This window comes from Leptonychotes weddellii, chromosome 12 (assembly GCF_054177405.1).
Source record: "Leptonychotes weddellii isolate Sample4059 chromosome 12, ASM5417740v2, whole genome shotgun sequence".
In the NCBI taxonomy this organism is placed as follows: Eukaryota; Metazoa; Chordata; class Mammalia; order Carnivora; family Phocidae; genus Leptonychotes; species Leptonychotes weddellii.
This window is the reverse complement of record NC_138380.1, coordinates 22,664,709-22,687,980: the sequence shown is the minus strand read 5'-3', so window position 1 is coordinate 22,687,980 and position 23,272 is coordinate 22,664,709. Positions and strand designations below refer to the sequence as shown.

Below are 23,272 nucleotides of genomic sequence, written 5' to 3'. Positions count from 1 at the left end.
CAGTTTTTTTCTCTGTCCTTATCACTCAGGAAGCAGATATGTAAATCAAAATCTGATACAAGAGCTCAACAAAGAGAAAAATATTCTGAATGTCCTATTGAGGCGTTAAATTAAATGCAAAATAACGGCAACCAAAGGTAATACCGTCATTAAAGGTTATGCTGCAAAAAGTTTTAAAGAGGAAAGAACTGAAATAGAATAGTCACAGAAAATACATTTTTAAAACAATTATTGTTCCGCTTTTGCTACTGGGCCTTTAATGTGACACTTTCCAACAGTGACAGTCAGCAAGTTTCTGAACATTCGCAGACACAACTTCTTCTTAAGGAAATCTTTTCTTCTAGTTATGGTCAAGTTTTTCTTCATTATTCACATCTTCATTAAAGGGAAACCGTAATAAAAGCAAAAGAAACATTTCTAAAGATGATTGTATATGATTAGCATATTCTACAATTTGGTATTATTTCTTGCTCATCCTTTCATGCAACTTCATTGTTATTTTTAGCAATTTTATTCCAGAAGATGGATGAAAATACTGACATTAAAGGAGATTAAATAAATGAAATGAGAAAAATTGGTAGGTTTGCATAATAGAGTGTGAGAATGCTGTTTCTCCCACTTGCTGACTGAATAAATATCAGTGTTGGTTAATATAATTTTGAAAACTGCTAGAATTCTTTCTACATTGTCATCAGTTAATAATAGAGAATATAGAGTTAAAAGGGGAAGAAAATATAAACGATACCAACTTTTCTTCCTAGTGAGATTTTGAAAAAGTAAAACCCTGTTCATCTGAAATGCCAATTATTTTTGGTATAAAATTTTTAAAAACTCCAAAAATTAAGTTAGCTATTCAGTTCCAATTCATGTTCATAATGGTCTCCTTCAGGTTTAAATTTATGAGTAGTTGTTCTTATGAAGAAAATTAGTTTGCAACAGATCAACCATCATTGATTTAGACACCTTTAAATATTAACTAGTGTAAGCTAATTTTTTTTTTTTTAAATTGAGGTCCGATTTGGCCCAAGGTCACACTAATATATTGCTCACTGTCTACTAGTGATATTTGCTGAATATTACCTGGGGCTACATTTTTAGCATTTCCTCTGGCATGGTGAGATTAGATGCGACGTTTCTTGGCCAGAATAAAACACAAGGTCAATTCTGAAGAATATAATACTATATTTTTTTCCATGCAACTTTGCATTTGCTTATCTATAGTACACAGGCAGTTCATTTTAAAGCATAGGACTTATGAACCACTGCTAGCACATGCTAAATCCTTCTCCTTACAGCATGCCTCCCTACATTGTCCCAGCCTGCATGACTACCTCCTGAGCCCTCAGCAAAATCCCTGAGAAAAAAAAAACACAGCAGAGGTCAGAATTCTCCAGCTCCGACTGTGATAGGTTGTGGGAGTTATCTTCCCACTGCCTGGGACAGGTGATCATTTTCATCAAGAAGAAAGTCGTCCCCCCCGCCCCCCGCCCGCCGAGAGAGTGTTAGAAAGGATGATTGGGATAGGCAAATCTACAAGAACTATTATTCAACTCTATTATGAGCTAAGTAAGATTTTGTGGAACACCAAACAAGTATCAATTATTTATAAAAGTACTTAGAAAAAAAAACCAATCCATTGGTAAGTTTGTAATAGGAAGAACAATTTTGAAATGTCATGAATTATGTTTATTTTTCTTCCTAAAGCCTTTAAAAAAGAATAATAACCCACCTTTGGCCTGAGAGCCGGCTCTGCTCTCATAATCACCCTGTAGCATCCACTTACCCTGATTAGAGTAAATTAGTAAATGAAAACATACTTGGATTTTGCTCTTCGAATGAAATGCAAGGCTTGTTTAAAATTCAAGCATTTTTCTCAACCAAACATACGGATATTTACTAATTAAAATTAAGTAAAAAAATTTTTAAAACCATTAATAATCTCCAATACAAAGAAAACTTTCAACTTAAAAAATTATAATTACTTTTCTTGGTATGGCTATTGATTCTCAGATACATGGCACAATAAAATATTACTAAATGTGCAGCTATGAGTTTATTTTGTTTTAAACTATGTTTTATCTAGAAAGGCACACCTAGAGGTGGGTTTAGAATCCTGATTACAGGATTGTATTTATCAGTAACTCAGATTATTTGAAATTTTGAAAATAATGCCCTCCCTCCTTCATTTAAATATTGTCCAATACTATTAGGAGAAACTCAACAAAAGGCCAACAAGTACACATTTCCTTCTGTATGTAGCTTTCTGTCTCTGTAGGTATCTAGGGAATGTTACTACGTGGTGAAGGAGCTTGAGCTGTACTCCTTCAACTCTATTAAATAAGGTGACTGTCAATATCTGAGTTGAAGCTACGGAGCATAGATAGTTCTTCATATCCATAAGGAGTGCAGTGAGCCATCCAAGCTAACTCATCATTACTAACAAAATGATTGTAGAGACCCATTGACTTGATGGATGTCTGGGATTGTACAGAATTGAGGAGCCCCTGATGGAAATGGTAACAGAGTTGAAAGCCTTTAAGGGGCTCCTTTTATCCATCCTAGCATATGGTTTATTAGCATGACATAGGTTTCCTGTTTTCTCTCTTTAATGATCCTGTGCTATGAACCAATGAATGTTTTCATTTGGAAAATAAGAAAGCATTGACATGTTATCTGAACTGTGGTTTCTTTAGTGACACCAAGGGAATAAATATGCTAATTCCGGGCTTTGAGGAATGTACTGGGGAAGGCCCATTACTTCACTGATTTCAATGGATACCAGGCCCAGGTGAGAAAAGGTTAATAGCACATACCTTGAAATATTTCACTGTGCAAAAGTTTTGACTTAGCTCATGGGGAATTCCAGTGACCCTTCCATATACTTCTGACGGTGATTTTCATATTACATTCTCCATAGTAAAATTTAACTCATCGTTTGTTAATTAGAATACTTGAAGCAATTACCTCAAGCTATTGCTTGATTCTTCATAAAAAAAGCAATTACTATGAAAAGTTACCACATCAATTTTGAAATAGTCACAGAATCTTGCAGAAATAATGCTTTTTCACAGAGGAATAAAAGACAGTCTTCTTCATACACACATGAATGTACAAAGACACAATCCTTGAGGAAATCATGTTACCGTGGGCTTTTACATCAGGAGTTAACAGCAGAAGTGCCAACTGGAAAGAGTGTTCCTTGGCTTTAAAACTGGAACGAGAAACAACTCTCAACATTTGCAAAACATTCCTTTATTATTAGAAATAAATTATTTGTATAAAAAATTGCATGCAACCATTGCATTTATTTTTAGCACAACCCAGGGCTTCAATCCGGTCAGCCATTACAAGAAACAGATTCATTGTCTTATACAAGTTGAACAAGGTGGGACAGGAATGGGAGTTCTCACAATCACAGAAAAATACTTACAAGAGTAACATCAGACATGGTTTATTTCAACAGCATTTTTTTTTCACAAGCTAACATTAGTTTTCCTTTTGTGATTTTTTTTTAACTGCTTATGAGTAAGCAAGACTTTAGCTTGACACTCATTGGTTGTACTGTATAAAATGGGTTTTTTTTTCACTCTGTTATTGATATTTTGGCTCATGGCTACTTTGTGTTCCTTACAAGATTGACTATTGATTTGATTGACTGTAGTCTACAGAGATCTCCAGAAGTGAGTTTTGGCGGTGTCATATTTATTGTTTAAGATCACATACCAGATGTCTTCATATTGTACCATTTCCCTGTTTCAGATTGAATGATTGCTGTAGCTGATATATGTTGTCTTAGTAGAGGAAGCTGTTAAGACAAATTAAAACAAATTAATAGCACATCAAAATAAATTATTTTGCTAAAATGATTTTAAAATTCAAATCCTATAATCACTATTTTTATGATGTTCCATTTTTACAACATGTTACTTATTTTTTAAACCATGTAGTAGGAATTCAGAGATAACAGGAATAATAATGCACCAACAGTTTTAATCTGTAAAACCACTAGTCTTGTCTATAGTATTTAGCAGAAACCAAAAATGGAAAAGGTCTAATTATAATAAATTTAGGTGAAATTCAATTTAAATGTGTGTTTTGACTAACAAAGATACACAATATGAAAAATGAAAGAACACATAGATTATCTATCCTGCAAAAGACAAAAAATATTTTTTTACAACCTAAGTTAAAGACCTCAATTCTTTGAGTCTGATTTGATAACCCAAAACAGGTAAGTAATTATAACTAGTTGTGCTTTGAGAATGAGTGTTTTCCACTTAAAAACAAATAATATTTTTATTTATTATTATTCTTTATTTTTTTAGAGAGTGGGGTAGAGAGAGAGAGAGAGAAGAAAGAGAGGGGTGGAGGGAGAGGGAGAGAGAGAGAGAGAATCTTAAGCAGACTCCACACCCAGTGCAGAGCGTGATGCGGGGCTCGGTCTCATGACCCTGAGATCATGTCCTGAGCTGAAATTAAGAGTTGGACCCTTAACCGACTGAGCCACCCATGCACCCCTTAAAAACAAATAATACTTTTACACTGTAGAAGTGAACGTAGTAAAATATGAAGTATGTAGAATATTTGTAAATATGTATATTGCCAATACATATTTATGCTCTGGTTTCAATCAAAGGATACAAATGAAGATGTTTAAAAACAAAGACTCAAAGAAGGAAATATATATTTAATTGTTCTGGTACCAACTCACTATAAAGTAAAACTTATTATTGTAAGATTATTAGAAAGATATGAATAACAAAGTATTCTAAGTCAAATTTATACTCATGCTTGAATTTTCCAAGAATGTACACTTAAATCCAAATAATTCCTTTGGTTTTTCTGAAAGATGTGATGGAATAAATCTCTGTTCTAAAATTCAAATGTGATGTCCTATTTTTAGGCGGAATTCCGGAATGCATAATCGTAAGAAAAAAATATGAAAAAATGCTAAACATGTATGTATTTCACTACATAAACCCAATTCATAACGAAACAGATTTTTAGGTAATTATTTAGTTTTTGAATATTAAATACGCAAATTATAAAGCTCCTCATCTGGAAGCATAGGACTGGCAATCAGACTCATTCCATTTCAGTTCACATCAACATCATAATTGACTGGACAAGATCTTACCTGAGGCTGAGATCACATAAAGTTCACAATTACAAAAATAAATGCAGAGAGTCTAAGGAAGTACTAATCATACATGTTTTTACTATTTTTGATTTCATTGACTATTATGAGCTTCATGCCAAAAATAGCTGACATATCTGCTTCTCTTATCTCCATTGTTCACACTTCCAGAAGGGTTATTATTGTGGCACATGGAAAGGAAGTAGGTTTTAGACCTGGTTTTAAATTACATTCTGTTCCCTACAAAATGAGTTTAGAAAAAGATCTGTGAACCAAGTCACTGGGCCTCAGTTTCATCGCTAGTCCAAAATCCACAACATTTGGCGTTTTGTGAGGATGGAGGAGGAGTAGGTTTGTGGGGGAGCAGCTGTGTGTGGCAGAACGAATATGGAATCCTACTTTCCTACTCACCCCTTCCACAAGGCTAAATGTCCGTGATACTCCATTTGGTGTGAAGTGAAACACAATGATTTTTGTGCTTGTGTACTTTTTTTAAAAGTTTTTTTAAAATTTCTAAATATATAATGCTCTCATATACCTCTAAATTCCCTGTAAGAAAGCAAAATCTGTACTTCAACTATCTTTTTGAAGGATTTTCATATAGTCTTTGAAGAAAGATGAAGAAAAACTGTCGTAAGAGTTAGAAAAACAACGCTTAAAAATGGTGGCTCAATGCCCTGCCCTATTCAATATCTTCAACAGTAGCTAAAAATGTAGGAAATATTTATCAAGTTTGTAGATAGCTGGAAAGAAAAATTATGGTGGAAACAGAACAAGAGCCAAAAAAGACCTTGAGGAAGATGATATTCAGAAGATGTCAATTTAACAGAAGGTGATTTGGATCAGACCATTCAAGGATCATTCCAACTTCGAGACTCTATAGCTAATTAAAGATTCATACTTCATTTTTTGAACTCTTCAAAGTTATCCCTGGGGAAAAAGATGGTAGAATGCTACTGAGAACTCTGACTATAATTTACAAAAGGAACGTCATCTTAATTTTTCTAAGAAAAAGGGATGCAAGGCTATGGACATGGATGATTTAGTCAATGGGAAAACAGTGATGAGGGACAAACTGTGAAAGGCAGAAGCCTTGCGAGGATCTTTATCCTGGAAGTATTACAGAGTGAAATATATCAGAGATGCACATGTGTTCTGCTAGGGAGTTTTTACTGCGGCGATGAATAGACTTCTGTGACGATCCGTTTTGGAATACAGCAATAGTGAATTGCCTCGTGGACACCACACTGTGTTCATGAGCTAGTGAAAGCAGTTCCCACCTTTAGCAGCAGCTGTTTCCATGAATTATTCATGAACACTGCTTAAGGAATACCATGTTACAGCATTCGTTAATTGGCTACAGTTGATAAATTCATATACGTCAACTTTGTTTCTAACTCCCTTTCCACACACTTTGAGGAAACCACACTTGACCTTTTTTTATGTGAAATGTAGCACTCTGCAAATTCAGTAATGAACATGGACTCATTGGTCTCCCTTCCAGCTTCACATTACTCACATTTATTCTGTGGAGATTTTGAAGCTTTAAAACCTTAAATATGTGGCCAGAATTTCTGGCATTAGCAAGTAATCTTTAAGATGAAAGTTTCTAAGTGTAATGGACTTAGAGAGCTCCATGGCCACAAAGGAAAAGCATTGCATGTACATCATAAATACATTGCTAATTGGTCAGGAAAAAAAAAAAAAATCCCACAACAATGGAATGGCAGCCATTATTACCCAAATCCTTCACATATTAAAAAGAAGAAGAAAGAGGGATGCTAAAACACTAGTTTTTGAATTTTAAGTCTTTTCTATTAATGACAGAGCAATCTACATTTTTAAGGCAGCAATGACACTTCTACCTTATTTATATGGTGGTATGTAGTGTACAAAACACTTTCTCCCATGTCACTGTAATGGTCACTTGTCACAAGTCCCGTAGCAGAAGGTATGAGAATGCAGCAACATGGATGTTGTTCCAGTGGATTAACCAGACCTCGATTTACTGAGAACAGATTGCACCCATCCCCAGAGGAAGCATTTTAAGTCTGAGGAGGCACGGGGTGCCTGGGTGGCTCAGTCTGTTGAGCGGTCGACTCTTGATTTCGGCTAGGGTCATGATTTTGGAGTCCTGGGGTAGAGCCCCACCTCGGGCTCCGTGCTCAGCGCAGAGTCTGCTTGAGGATTCTCTCCCCCTCCCCCTCTGCCCCTTCCCTCGCTCCAGTTCTCCCTCTCTCTCCAGAATTAATAAATAAATCTTTGGGGAAAAAAAAATCTGAGGAGGCACAGTTCTAGGTACAGACAGCTGAAGGACAAAGGCTTTTCCAATATTCAGTTCTACTTCTAAAGACATAAGACACATTTTAGAAGAAAAATATTGCATTTAAGTTATTAGGGTTATTGATACTTGTAGGGAATGTGATTTTAGAAGACTCTCGCCTCAAAACCACTGATACGTGTAGTCAAGGTAACAGGGACGCGCGCGACTGGGTGGCTCAGTCGTTAAGTGTCTGCCTTCGGCTCAGGTCAAGGTCCCAGGGTCCTGGGATCGAGCCCCGCATCGGGCTCCCTGCTCGGCGGGAAGCCTGCTTCTCCCTCTCCCACTCCCCCTGCTTGTGTTCCTGCTCTTGCTATCTCTCTCTGTTAAATAAATAAATAAAATCTTTAAAAAAAAAAAAAAGGTAACAGGGACACAGGGAGTCCACGATCCCTGGTGATGCAAGTGAATGAAGATCAACAGTGGTTCCTGCAGTGGGATGGCAGAAGGATGTGTGAAGATTTCATGCACTGTCTCTCCTGAGTGTGTCAACTATAATCACTCATCTGGACCCAATTTATCCAAATCCAAACTACTTAAAAGGTGAATATACTAAAGTTGCCAAAGTACAATTTAACCATCTTTCAGGTAGTAATCGGCTTAATCTTGATTGACCTCTTGAACTTTCCTTCACCTTCCAAAAGTGGGCACCTGACTCCTACAGCATAATGTAGGCTAACCTCCCATAGGGGCCCCACATTTATGATCTTTCATTCTTATTTCAGAGGAAATAGGGAAATGCATTCTTGCTATAGAACTTCTACTTCAATATCAACAGAAAATAATAGAAGGAAAACAAAGCCTATGAGACTTACTTCTATTAAATATGGGATTAGTCTTTATCAGTACTGGGACTATTCCTTTTCAGGGAACCTATTTATTTTTTTTTAAAAGGGTGGGAAAATTTATTGATTTTTTTTCTCTTACCACTTTCCAGAAGTGAGTCTGGGATGACTAGTATTTATTTCAATGTCTGTTTGGTTGTTCCCATTTGCAACCATATTACATCAGGTTTTCTAGACTGTTGCTAAAAAACAAGTCCAACTATAGGTTCTGGTGAGTCATAGTGAGAAATGCCAATAGCAGCCAAGAGCAGTTTGCCGGCATCCTACAACAGGTTTTAACTGTCTGCACTGATGCTTTTGAGGTAGAAAAACACAGATAAAATTCTGCCCTCGAATCACACGCACTGAACTCTGACACCTTTGATAGTAGGTAGTTACAGTGCATCTTTTGCTAAAAGACCAAATAGGCCCATTATTACTAAATTGCTTACCTATAATCAGAAATGATTATAATGATTTGTTATCAAAACCTGTCTTTATTGTGACTTCTCTTGCAGTTTTTCAGGGTTTCATGTTTGCAGAAAGGTGAACATGTGGGGAGTGTTTGTGGAATTCTTAAAAGGCTTCCTTATGAGCAAGTCACTAAATTTGGTTATGAGTGAGCTGAAGGCAATCTTCCCAGAAAATCTGACCAATAATTCCAAGAAGTCTAATAGTAGTTGTAGTCAGTAAGCTTCATTAATACTTATCTTCTAAGGTCATTTCTGCATATGGGGCGTTAGAATAGACAATGTTCATCTGGAAATCTTGAAGTAAGAAAAGGTTTATGTTATAATAATTATATCAGATAAAATCCACACTTAATCTTCCCTGTATTTCATGTCAGAAGTACAGAGAATAGGGAATACAGCCTGCTGGGAGGAATCTGAGAGGAAGAGTATTTTTGCATAGGGTTTTATCCTTAATTATTAAATAGGTATGTTATATTTCCCAAAAACAGGAAGCCTGAGGTCTAATGCAAGAACCTTGGCTTTCATATCTTTTTGATCCATCTACAGAAACCAGTAGTGTAAAGATCGTATGTTTTTTTCACTCTACTCAGCTATCTAGTATTTTACAATACAGATCTTCAACCTATTTGCTATTCTTCCATAGATACCAAAATGGACCAGTTAAACTCTACTGGATTAGCTTGGTACTGGTGTGTTGTTATCGTGTGCTCCTTCAGGGGTGACTACAGAGAAGAGGAAGGTGAGTGAGGAGGGGACAAGTGGTTCGGTGGCTGATAGGAAGGACCCTATTTTCAGGGTCATGAGGTTTTCAGAGAAGAGCTCTAACTATCTTAATATATCCAAGAAGGGGCCACTTGGGGGAAATAAGTATTAACTATGATTTAACCTAACATGTTAACCCACTAGTTTTCTTACTTCCCTAAATACCTATGTACCATATCACTTATTTAAGATCTTTGAGCAACCAATAAAACCAGTAGAGAACAACCAAAGTTGAACTAACAGAGATTGGAGAGTAGTTCCTAAGTGCCAAAAGATAATTCTATACATAGAAGATAGTTCCAAGCTTCAGATGCTTGGTAATGCCTCAAAAGGGAGCCACGAGGCTCATACTTTGTAAAAGAGATTTTGCGTGCACGGTCATGCTCAGGAGAAGAGCCACTCGCCTTGAAATCGTTTGGTTCTAACCAAATGGTTCTCATGCCATGATGGTCTCATGGTGTGTGAGTAGCACCATGCCCCTGAAACCATGTAGCACGGTCCCCAAGACTAGAAGAAGAATGTTGAACGTACATCTATTAGGAAGTGCTCCCGCTCTCGACCATCGGAAAGTCTACAGGTGACTTACTGTTGGTTTCAAGACTCTCACAGAGTTCACTTTTCACCTCTCCATTTGGTCTGTCATTTCCTTTCTGGATCAGTTTGCTTTGCATGGTGGCAGCCGTTACCACGGCCTTGAAGCTCCTTTTGCGTTTTTGAACGTTCTGCTCTGGATGAAAAATTATAATATAAACCTTGGGCATATACAGCATGCCCAGAGACACCGAAGCACTTAAACTCATGGAGACAGTAAGTGTCGTTGTCTGGATGTACATCTGAGGGGAGGAGAAAAGAAAGAATCAGTGTTGGTGAGCCTGATCTAACATCAAGCAAACAGCACAACCATTTTCTGTAACGACCGCAGCTTCTCTGCTCAGGGTGCATGAGAAGGTACTTAGAGAAATTGCCCTTAGTAACAGTCAAGCAGTTCTTTATCCCTACCTGCAAATATGGGTAAAGTTGTCTTGTTTATGGAGCCTGATTCCTTAAAACAAACACAAACAACTAAGCTGATGAAGTTTAGTTTCCTTTTTAGTTTATAATTAAACATATATAAGAAAGGGAACCCAAAACCATTCCGGCCAAAGAGTAACATTTTATGCCACACATCCCTTCTTCAGAGAGGTATTAGAGGGTCAAGTGTAATTCTTTTAACAATAAACTCAGCCTAGAAGGTTAGAGTGGAAATGAGTGGGAGTGAACATCCAGAACATCACTATTGCCCACCATTGCTTGACTAATGCTGGCATTTGCATCTTCACATCATGACTTAATTTCAGCTATCAAACCTGATAAACCTCATGAGCATTCCATACAGGCTTGATTTTTTAATACCACCCCCCACCCCAAGGACAATTCCAGAGGGTTTCCCAGCGGCGACATCATATCAAAATAAACACGGGTGCTTTTACAAAATCCATGACTCTCCTCCAAAATTTAAATATGCCCTCTGGGGATAGTGTTCTGGCATTCTGCATTTTGAAAATTCTCCTCCTATGCTCATTCCTTACACTTAATGCACTGAAATTGACTGCTGTGGTACTTAAAAAGAGCAGTCTCTCTGGAAGATTCTTCTTCCTAGAATCTAGAGGTCAACAAGCTGAAAAAGCCAAACCTAAAATCACTTTGGCTTTTTCATTATGGTATGAAAACAGACATGATAGCTTTTTAATCTTCTTCTTTTTAATTTCTCAGTGTTACTGAGTTATAACTGAAAAACAGAAATTGTGTATTTAGGGTGTACAACTCAATGTTTTGATAAACAACTATACTGTGAAATGATCTTTGTTCTCAAGTAATTAACATATCCATCACCTCACCAAGTTACCACTTTCTTTCATTGTTTCTTTTTATGTTTTTGTGCTGAGAATGCTTAAGATCTACCGGCTTAGTGAATTCCCAGTCTATAGCACAGTATTGTAAACTACAGTTGCCATGCTGCATATTAGATCCCCAGAAGTCATCCATGCGTAACTGAAACTGCATGGGTTTTGACCAGCATCTCTCCATTTCCTCCTTCCCCTCCCCCTGGCAAACACTGTTCTACCCTCCGCTTTGATGAGTCTGACTGTTTTAAGGTTCTACATATAAGTGGATCATGCAGTATTTGTCTTTCTGTGTCTGGCTAATTTCACTTAGCATTGTGTCCTCCAGATTCATCCGTGCGGATGCAAATGGTGGGATTTCCTTCTTTTTTAAGAATGAATAATATTCCCTTGTAGGTATATATCACATCTTCAAAAATAAAAACCTCTGACCTACTTCCAGTTTTCATGTCCTGAGCTCAAAGTATAATTTCCCCCAAATAACTTGGAATACTGAGGCCACAAAGAAGCTCTTAGAGGTTCCCTTCCTCCTATCTAGGATCCTCGTTAATATCTGTTCACTCTAACAATATTTCTGAAAATGTAAAGGTGTCACATTGTATCAGGCAATCCCCAGGACCCAAACTAATTGTATCCTTTTACATTCACCTTCAAAGGTAAGTACCTGAATCAGCACTTCTCTTAACAGAGGGCAAAGCTGTGAGGTAAAGAACTGTCCAAACAATGAGAAGAACTTCAGGCACTAGTACTAAGAGACTATCCTTGTCTATGAAATCACACCAAGCTGGTTACTGAGTTTACTGTTCATCTACCACCAAGGCTGTCCTTTGCATAAGACCTCATTGTGAGTATAGGAATACCCTTCAACAAGGCGATATAGATGGGTTTGTTTCAAAGTTCACTTCCTCCAGGAAGTCCTCCATGATAAATCTTACCTTAATGATAATGTTACAATGGTGTCTTATTTTACTTCTAAGCACTAATGCGTTGAAAAATCAGTACAGTGGAGCACTTACCAATGCATAACTACGTAATTATAACTGTGACTTATATGTAATTACAACTGTGATTTATATGACCTTTGTAGTAAATTATGAAATGCACAAGTAGGGTTTAAACTTCCTGAGAGCCTGTAACCTACATTCTTTTCCTTATAAACCTCTAAGAAACTATACAAGATTCTACATACAAAAACCACTAAAAAACTGCTCATTATTCTTAGGTATATACAGATCTTCAAGAAGAGCAGGTTTCCACAAGATCTGATTTACACAAATCATACAGAACATGCCTTCCAAATTTTGCCATTCTGTCAATTGGACATCAGCAATGGCTACAACATAGGATAGAAGACTTTTTAAGAAACAAAAAGTGATGAGGTATGAATCCGGATTCTAGGTTAGGCTCATGCATATTAGCTTCAATAGAGACATGATTCAAGTACATTCCTCCGCAAAGTGATAAATTATTACATGTCCTGACCTCTCCTGTCAATAAGTGAAATCCCATGTTAAATTTGAGAGAACCAAGGATCTACAATTAAGAAAGTCCTGATAAAATAAGGATATGTGCCTTCAAATCCCCCTAAGCTTGGCCATCTACTTTTCAGCAACTTATTATTATGAATACTTATAAACTTCAAAGTGTTAGTTAATCCTCTCTAAATTTCTACTTACTCTCCAGTTAGCATTTCTGCAGGAAGCCTATGTAGAAAATAGGCTATAGAGAAAGGACATTAAAGTAGGGAAACAATACCCCCAAATGCAAACCACAGACAGAAATATCCCAAAGCCACTCAAATAGGTAACCATCAGTTTTGTCCCAGTCAGACCCTGCCAACTCAATTTAGCTTAAAAAACAAACAACAAACCAACAACAACAACAAAAAAACCTCTAGCGGTCAAACTGACATGAAATGATGGGAACACCCACACTGATTAGCTGGATTCTTTTCATAAATCTTAATCTGTTGGTCTTGCTAAAATGTATACTTCTAGTGTAAATAATACATAATTACCTTTCTATTTTAAAGCCTTGTAAATTTTTTCTGCTACCATAAATATAAATGGCAATTTTCTTCCCTGATTCAGAATCATTTCTGTAATATATAATAATTTGATCTTGCTAAATATTAGGCATGAAGAAGGTTTTGGATTGCTAGTTTCCATATTAAATACGTTACTGCAGTCTATCTTTTAGGCAAACCAACTCAATGGAAGATGTAATAACAAAGACATGAGGATTAGACAGTACTATGCTTAGTGTCCAAGCTCTCCATCAGACACTATGCTTTCAAATTACACCAAAAGGCCGATTTTACTTATGTGCTCTCTCTTTTTTTTTTTTTTTTATTTTTAATCAGAGATGCTTTTTATTTTTCAAAGGGCAGCATACTTATGTGCTCTCTTAAAACAGCTTCTGAAAAATTTTCATGTGAAGTTAATACAGAAAAAGCATCTGTACAAAACTACCTAAAATCCAAAAACTTACAGTGGCCCAGAATTTGTTACAAGGCATTGCAGTGTTAGTAAACTAAATTTTTGAACTTCATCTTTGAATATTTAATGAAATGAGAAAGTCATATATACATAACCCCAGTGAAAGCAACAATGGCAAAACACACAAAGAAATAAAAACGCCACCTGTTCTCACTCTAGAGAAACTAAATCTTCAGCGTCATTGATTCTTGCATTCCAAATATCTCCCATATTTAAAAATAAATGTAGAAATTATATCAGAAGATTGAAAATGAGCATTGGATTCCAGAAAACTCATGGATTTTTGTATAGCTATAGCAAATTCTAATTATCTGAGCCATGTAAGAAAGGAACACCACCGCTTATAGTTTTTGTGTTGTTGTTCTTAAGATAAAGAAGTTTATAGAAAACTCTGGAGTTGCCTTGTGGGCAGTAAAAGCCTCAAGTCAACCCACCAGCTGACAATCTAATCTCTAATAAAACTTCCCCGGCAATTGGACAGCTGTGTGATCTTATTTCCCTCTCTGACCTTTAATTTCTTACCTATGAAGTTGGGGGAAAATAATACTTTTCTCATAGAAGGGTTACAGGGTGGAATGACATAATCTTTATAAAATGCCTCAAAGGTACAAAGTAGCAGTAGCTCAACAAAGATCATTTACCCTAAGGCTTTGAATCTAAAAGGACATTAACAAAGCATCCTTCCAGGTATCCAGGATAAGGGAGGGGCTGGTGAGTCAGTTATACAAAGCAATTTTGTTTCGTGAATAGCTAACTGCTATGCTCTAACTACACGGTGTCAAGGAAAAGGCTTTTGTAATCCTACTTCAAAGTAGGCAGAATAAAATTTTGCCCAAAAGTCAACACTACTTGCCGATGTCAAGGCTATATTCACTGTCTCTGCTACAGTTCTAGAATAACACACTGGCTCTCTGCATCGAAGTTACAGCTCACCAGAAAGCAGAAGGGAACAATATTAACTCCTTAGAACCAACATAAATCCATTGAGAGATGCTGACAATGGTCCTGGATATGTTAATGTAATCTGCTTTTTTCCAACTTTTTTTTTATGCCCCACCTTCTGCCCCCTGTCACTCTAAAATATTGATAACTGGAAGAAGGAGAGTACCTTTTCTGTTACATCCATTGGTAGCCTGTCACTCCCTCTGCCTCCACACCCCATAGACATTTTGAACCTGAAAGAGTCAGATGCACTGAAACAGATTTAAATGATCTCTGGAGAAGCCAGGAAGGGTTGGCACAATGGAGAACACTGCCATGACACCTTCTCTGGGACTTACTCTAGTAACTCCTTGTTCTCCAAAGGGGTCATTTGTGCACATCCAGGGTCTACTGGTCATGGCCTGGAATCATTAACAACTCCAGGAAGAACTGAGGAGGGAGGAGATTATATTACTTCAGGAAAGAGATCAGTCAGAGAACTCCATAGACTCGGACATCCATCCTGGTAAGTTTTCAACCCCTTAGTAACAAAGTGACCCTATTATGAGACCTAAAACCCAAGGCAGATTTGTGCCATCTGAAAAGAAACAAATTCATTATTTACTCCTGAATATTTCTGCCTTGCCTTGGATGGTTGAATCTCGCTTTTTGCTATAGTCAGCCAGATTCTATTTGGCCATTTTGCACACAGTCTGACCAGTGAGAAAGCTATGTTAACACTTAAAGCCTGTCTTTCTCTGCTTCTATTACCTATCCCCTCATCTGTGTGTCCCTCAAAGTGGCACCTAAATCCAGAAATGGATTTTATTCTGCTTTTCAGCCAGGCTTTACTCAATGGACCTCAAAACCTCATTACTAGAAGTTATTTAAAAATTTTTTTAAACAGACAAGTTTACAAAGAAATTGTGCAGCTGCCTTGTGGTGGTGAAGGCCCCAAATCAACCAATCATGCAACATCCAAACTCCAATAAAATTCTCCTGCAATTGGATACAGCAAATATCAAAGGCAACAATTCAACTCTTCTGCCTGAGCCTAGATGCTGGTGAACCATCACCAAGTCTCTATCAAACATTCCACCATTGTTTCTGTTTTGTTTATTTCAAATACCTTGCTGGTTTCTTCTACTCAGCCAGTTCTGAGGGATCTTCCTTATCTCTGTATCGTTTTTATATTGATGTACCCCAGACCTCAGTCCTTAGGTATCTATGTATCTCTATTATCTATCTATCTATCTACCTATCTATCTATCTATCAATCATCTATCTGTCTGTCTGTCGCTCTGTCCTCATTGCTGTCTTGATCATCACACTTGGCATTATGGCCTTAAACCAGGACTGGGTCCCTGAGTGTGCTACCTGTACGCAAGGTCCCTTCACGTAGAAGTCCCTTCACACTTGATTTAATGCTCTGTTGTCACTGTTCTGAAATTCTTCATAATTTTTGAACAAGTAGACCTGCATTTTCATATTTCACTGGGCCCTACAAATAATATAAGTAGCTCTGCCTTGAAAAACTATTTACATGCTGACAAATTCCAGACTTCCCTGAGGAGATCGAATCACCTTCTGGGTACTCCCCTTGGATGTCTGATTTATATGTAAAACTAACAAGCATCTGAACACCATCTTCATTCCTAAACCTACTCTTCTGGTCATCTTTTTTATCTTAATTCCATCATTAATTTTCCAAGGGACAAAGCCCTTGGAATTGTCCTTGACTCCTCTCTTACACTCTTTATCTCTGAAGAATCCTATTGATTCCAACTTCAAAATTTATCCAGACAGGTCATTTTCGACTACCCCCACTGGAACTACATTGGTCTTAGCCAACATCATCTCTCATTTGGATTATCACAAAAGCTGTCCTATTGACTTCTCTTCTTCTCCCCTTGCTCCCTTCTGTCTGATCATCAGATTGATCTTAACACAGCAGACAGAATAATCCCATTATTCAGAAGTCAGGTTAGGTCATCCCTACTCTCAAAACTTTACAGTGACTTCCCTTTGATGTGTGCCTACAATGGCCCACAAGGTCCTCTGAGCCGACAGGGCTTTACTCTTTCCCTCATGCATTCTCTTCCCACCATCCTGGCCTCCTGGATGATCCTGGAACATACCAACCATGCTTCTGCTTTGGGGCTTTTATATTTGAAGACTTGCTCCTTCATTTCCTTTAGTTCTTTCCTGACCTGTCCTTTCCAGGGAGACCTCTCCTAAACATTATTAAGTACTATAAGTCCCATCCTCTACCAGCAATCCTCGGCTTTATTTTAATCCTCAGCATGTAACATTTTCTAGCATAAAAGTCTATATATTTTACTAATTTAATGTATGTATTGTCTATTTCCCTTAATTAGAATAAAAATTCCATGAGTCCAGGGATTTTTACCTGTTTTGTCCACTGCTACAAACTCAACCTAGGAACACTGCCTGGTTGGTATATATATTTGCTACATTCCTTGAGGTGGTACAGGACCTTACTCTTGAATTTGGCGTTTAAAGGAAATGACCCATGTAGTTTCAAGAGGGAGACAATAAATCAGAGTCTAAAGCTTGAAAAATAGAAAATGTCTCAAATCAACATCTAGACTGAGACAGAAACTCTTGGATGGATAAACATGATGCTCTTCTACACTGTAAATATGACAGTATTGTTCTCAACTTAGCAACAGACAATATAAATCAAGCCAATGGTCTCCATTTGGGAATATGAGAGCCCTGGGCTCAACCCTGGATCCCTCCCCAATGTAAGAACATTATAACCCAGGATAATGCACTCACAGTATTTATAAGCTTCCACAGACATAATTCAAAGGACTTTAGAAGACAATCGATGTAAAATATTGGCACAGCACCTGGCATATAGTAATCAGTAAGTGATACCTACTATTGTCATAACTTAACCTTGACCCTGTCTTCTATTCATCTTCCTCCATTCCTCACACAGTAAGACTTAACAGTACTGCTCTCTCAAAATCAGCCTCAAGATTTTTAGCCTTTTATTTTTAAAATTTTTTTATTTATTTATTTGAGAGAGTGAGAGTGAACGAGAGAGAGAGCATGAGTGGGGGTGGGGGGAGGAGCAGAGGGAGAGGGAGAAGCAGTCTTCCCACCGAGCAGGGAGCCTGACAAGGGGCTTGATCTCAGGACCCTGGGATCATGACCTGAGCGGAAAGCAGATGCTTAACCGAGGCACCCAGCCGCCCTGATTTTTAGCCTTTTAAATAAAGAACACACACATGCACACAGGAGACACAGGCACAAAATATTCATACGGAAATATGCCTCATGTTTGTGGGAAACTCTAGGGTCAGCACATTCAAAGACTCATAGTCTAGTTTCATTCTGGGAAAAAGGCACCATCGTGAGGGTTGTGCTTCTCCTGTCAGGTAGAAATCAGGGTTGCTGACCCACCCACAGGTCAGAGACATTGCACTGTGTTTTCATTAGAAGAAATAGAGATGGTTTGCTCTAACCCATTTGCAGTCTCTCATCACATCCCCTTTTGGTCAGGACACATGTTAAAAATGAAGAGTCAAATCAAAGGACAAAACCTATGGATGCAGAACTGGTCTGGTTCACACGTGAGGTCTGAGTCCTTAACCTTGGACTTACTGGGAATGGTGGGAACCAGATGCACAGAATAATAAAGCATTAACCAACAAGTAGAAGATCAGCTCTGCCAAGGGTAGAAAAGGACAAGTGGAAGCAGACTCATGATCCTCTAAAGAGGAATAACAGATATTGGATTTATAATGAGTGTTTATAATTAAATATACATGATATTAATATTGGGTTAGTAAATACAGTAATTTATTTTTTATTAAAGTCTGATAGACATTTTATAAGGTGGATGTTTTAAAGTAAGCATGATTAAAATGTAGTCATTAATTTCCAATTATTCTACATAAGTATTATTTATAGAAACATAATAAAAAATAATTTCTCAAACAATGGTGTGCATCTTTTGCTGTGACATGCAAATGAATATGAGGCATCTACTTGCTGAGAGTTTATTGGCTTCTCTTTTACAGGTATTTTTCTCCATGTTTCCCTCCACAGACTCCTGCTTCCATGCTGCCTTTTAGTGCTTTATCATTTTGCAACAGCATGATCGGAATTAAGGATAGCAGTAATGGAGATACCTTTAATTATAATGATTTGAACAGTGTCTATTTGAACGGATACAAAATATAGTAAACATAATATTAACAAATAAACAAGAATTTAAAGAAAAAAGCAAGGGAGAGGAAAGAATTACTGTAAGAACAAAATTTATCTATGAGCTATATAATCATATATATTTTTTCTTGGCAGTCTGGCATAAAGAAAGTATTTTGAATCCCATAGTTATCATTGTTTGGAGATAGAAGCTCTGCTGGAATTTAAATTAGAGGAGAAATTTTTTATTTAGGTTGCATCACTGAAGGAAATTTGGTAACATTATGGAAATGGGTCCAATAATAATTTCGTAAAAGGTACTAAATCTTTGCTCATCTAGATACTTCCCATATAACCCTTTCAAAAGCCAAAAGAATTAGATCTCAGTAGAGGAACTTTTGTGAAGGCATAAGATCTTATAGAAATACTTTTTTTTTTTTCCTGGTAGTTTTACTTTATATAGTAAGTAAGAACCAAGAGGGATGGTGTTATGGCTGAATTGCATCCTCCCCAAAATTCATGTGTCAAATTCCTAACCCTAAGGGACAATATTTGGAAATAGAGTCTTTAAAGAGGTAATTGAGTGAAAATGAGGTCTTTAGGGTGGTCCCTAATCCATTCTGACTGGTGAGCTTATGAGAGGAGATGAGGATCAACAATCACATCAGGGATTTGTGTGTACAGAGGGAAGACCTGCCCAGGACACAGAAAGAAGGCAGCCATCAGAAAGCCAGTGGGAGAGAGGTGTCAGAAGAAACCAATACTGTCCACACCTTGATCTGTGACTTCTAGTCTCCAGAACCATGAGAAAATAAACTTATATTAAGCCATCCTATCTACGGTACTTTGTTATGGCAGCCCTAGCACGTTAAACACAAGTGGAGAATTAATGTCACTCAAAGAGTTCTAAAAGTCCTGTCATTGTAATTCGTTTGTGCTTGAACATGCCAACAATATCTCAGATTTCTGATGTGATTTTAGGAACTACACAATAATTACAACCACAACATCTATTAATGATTGAGGATAATTATCAGCATTATGCCAAATTTTTATGCACATTAACCCCTCACAATAATTTTATTAGTTCAAGAGTGGGTCTATTTTGGAGAATTTAAATACTGTTTTCAAAGTCCCACAACTCATGAAGATACAGCTGAGGTTTAAACTGAGGTTTGTTTCACTTGAAAGCCCATCTTCTTTTACATACAGTGGCTCCAATAGATGCATAGCAATGTGAAAGAGCAGGATTAATATGGTTTGAATCTTCCCAAAATGCAAAAACATCCCTTTTCTTATAGAATTGGGCCAAATTTCTTAAAAATTAAGGAACTCAGTTAAAGCCTCAGTTAAAGCACCTGAATTAATACTTAACTGAGAATTCAGAGGGTTTGTTTTTTTTTTTAAAGACTGCTGTTTTTGGTCAGCTACTTTCCTCATAAACTTCATCGATCCTAGAGAAGCTCTTTCTTAGGATTATATCTTGTTGAACTTAACAGAATCATCAAGCTGGAAATATGAACTCAAAGAGATGGATAAATTCATCTTTCTAAATAAAGATATTTAGCATTGAGTTTGCACTGGCCAGAGCAGAGAAGTACCTGATGGAACCACTGACCACCAGAGGGGCAAATTGCCAGCACACTTTCCCACATGGACACCACTCCATCTCTCAGCCACCAGACACACGCTATGGACAACACAGTAGGCAGAAAACTGGGAATTACAAATATAGATAAACAGACAATCAAGAATTAGCAAATACTCACGGAGAACCCATACTATGAAAGAGAAGCATCAAACTCCACAAGGAGAATAATAAAAACCCAAGGAAAGAGATCTAATGGAGTTAATGCAAGAAGACCTTAGAGGTAAAATTAATTATCTTTGAAAAGTTTTGATAGAATAAGGCATACAGAAAAAGTATCAAATCAATATCATAGAAGTTACTATTTTTATCATTAAAATTAAAACCTCAAAAGATGAAGGACTTCTGATTCTGGCTATAAAGGAGTAGCTATAATCAAACCAAGCCACCCACTGAGAATAACTATTAAAAAATCATAAAGGAAAGAAAAGAAAGAAAGAAAGAAAGAAAGAAAGAAAGAAAGAAAGAAAGAAAGAAAGAAGAAAGAAAGAAAGAAAGAAAGAAAGGAAGGAAGGATGGATGTTTGGAGGCATCAGAGAAGAACCAAGGCAGTCAGGACCCAAGGGGCCAAGATCCTAGGAAGAAAAACAAAAAACAAAAAACAAAAAAACACAAACCTTGATGTGAGCCAGGCATTCTCCATTGCTTTTATCCATAAGGAATGTGCTGATTCAGTGTATGAGTGTTGGAGGGCAGAAATCTTTAGAAAGACCTTTCAGCGATCTCATGGGGCTGGGGAGACAAAAACTGGAATTCAGGGTTACTAATGCAGCCAGGATTTGAGCACCCAAGATTTCAGGGTACTACAGAGAAGTGAGCCTGATGTTTTACACCAATTTTTTCTTGAGACTTCGCTGAATCCTAAGTGTGAGGAGCAACAGGCTAAAAAACAAAACAAACAAAAAAATCAAACATAGTTCAGATAGAGAGACTAAAAAGCTATAAGGAGTATGCAATTGTATCATGAGGCAAGAGAAACAAAAGTTGGAATTCAGGTCCATTAATTAGGATGCATAATCGTAAACATCCTGGCCTTTTATTAATATATCTGAAGAGATATCCTCCAGGATAAAAGAAATATCAAAAATAGACTAGCCATAGAAAGCCCAAAACCTAGCTTCAAATGATCCCAATCCCAGATTATATCAAGGTGAAATGCCTCTACTTTAATTGCTGACTTCTACTAGTTGAAGCTTCTCTGGAGGGAAATGAAATATCTGTAACATCTACTTTTTTTTTTTTAATGTATAGTGTTGGGTATTCACTGAAAGATTACCAACGAGGCATGCCAGGTCCCAGGAACAAATGACCCAAGCCCAGGGGAAAAAAAGCAGAAGATGGAAATGATGCCACAAATGATCTAGATACTGGGCTTCTCAGACAAGTTTCCAAAAACTTGAACAGAAATATATTGAAGAAAATAGATAACTGGAATATCTATATTTTAACACTGGAATATATATATTTTAAAAGTAAAAAAATTATAGGACTGAAAATGTAATCATTGAATTCACTAGATGAGTTTAATAATGAATTAGATACAATACAAGACATATTAGTGAGCTGAAAGATAGCTCAGTAGCAAATGTCCATATTGAAGCATGGAGCTGGTAATGAAGAATTTAAAAACACAGAAAACATGATTAGAGATGTATAAAACATGATACAAAATTTGAACATACATGAATCTGGAGTCCCAGAAAAAGAAGAGAGATATAATCGGTAAAAAGAAAAAACTTAAAAAGATACTAGCCAACAATTTTCAAAAACTAACAAAAGATAGTCTGTTAAATTGCGCAGAGAAAATTTACCACAGAACCGCATTCCAGTAAAGTCTTCACAAATTTCAAAGGATCAAGATTTGGAGTATGTTATCTGACTATGTGGAATTAGGGTGGAAGATAGAATTAGGATAGAGACAAATAACTAAAGATATAAGAAAAGCACCAAATGATTGAAAATTAAACAACACATTTCAAAATCACTTGTAAATCAAAGAAGAACCAACAGTGAAAGAAAATATTTTGGACTGAATAATAAGATACAGCATATCAAAAGTTGTGAGATACAGCTAAAGCAGATAATATATATTCGGAAAGAGATCCTGCTGGTTCAGAGGTGCAGATCCTATTTTAATTTTTTCTAGGTCACCCTTAAATTTTAAACATACTTTTATCTTTTTTTTTTTTTTTTGCTAATGACACCTAATACTAGTTTAGTGGTATATTTTGCTGACTTTATACTATGTCTTGCTCCTTTTTCTCCTGGTCAGTCTTGTGAGCAGATCATTATTTTTATAGTCTTTTCACAGAATTTTTGACTTTGCTGATTGTTCTCTATTTTGCATTTATTTCCTATTTCACTGATTTTTATCCTTCATCTTTATTATTTTCTTCCTTGTATTGTCATTGGGTTTAATGTCTCTCTCTAGTTTTATGAGGTAGATACTTACAGCAGGATCAAAACACCCAGCAATCACAGCGTAAAGAAGTTGTGGGTATCCAGTGACAACCAGTGAAAGGTGGAGAATGTTTTCAGCAGGCTTATGCTTTTCAGTCACAGCTAAAAGTTTCTCTTCCTATAGATCATTCCATAAACTCTATGGTGTGGAAAAGAGCTTGGTT

General features: G+C 36.8%; 1 protein-coding gene across 1 annotated transcript in view; it reads right to left on the bottom strand.

The window, feature by feature from the left end:
- Positions 1-3,294: 3,294 nt before the first annotated feature.
- The window catches only part of GRM8 (glutamate metabotropic receptor 8), a 651,221-nt gene continuing 631,243 nt past the window's right edge, over positions 3,295-23,272 (bottom strand). The window contains exons 9-10 of the mRNA XM_031023364.2: positions 10,103-10,349; positions 3,295-3,805 (exon numbers count right to left, since the gene is read on the bottom strand). Of these exons, the coding sequence (XP_030879224.2) occupies positions 3,756-3,805; positions 10,103-10,349 (297 nt within the window). The 3' untranslated portion in view covers positions 3,295-3,755. The remainder of the gene's footprint in view (positions 3,806-10,102; positions 10,350-23,272) is intronic.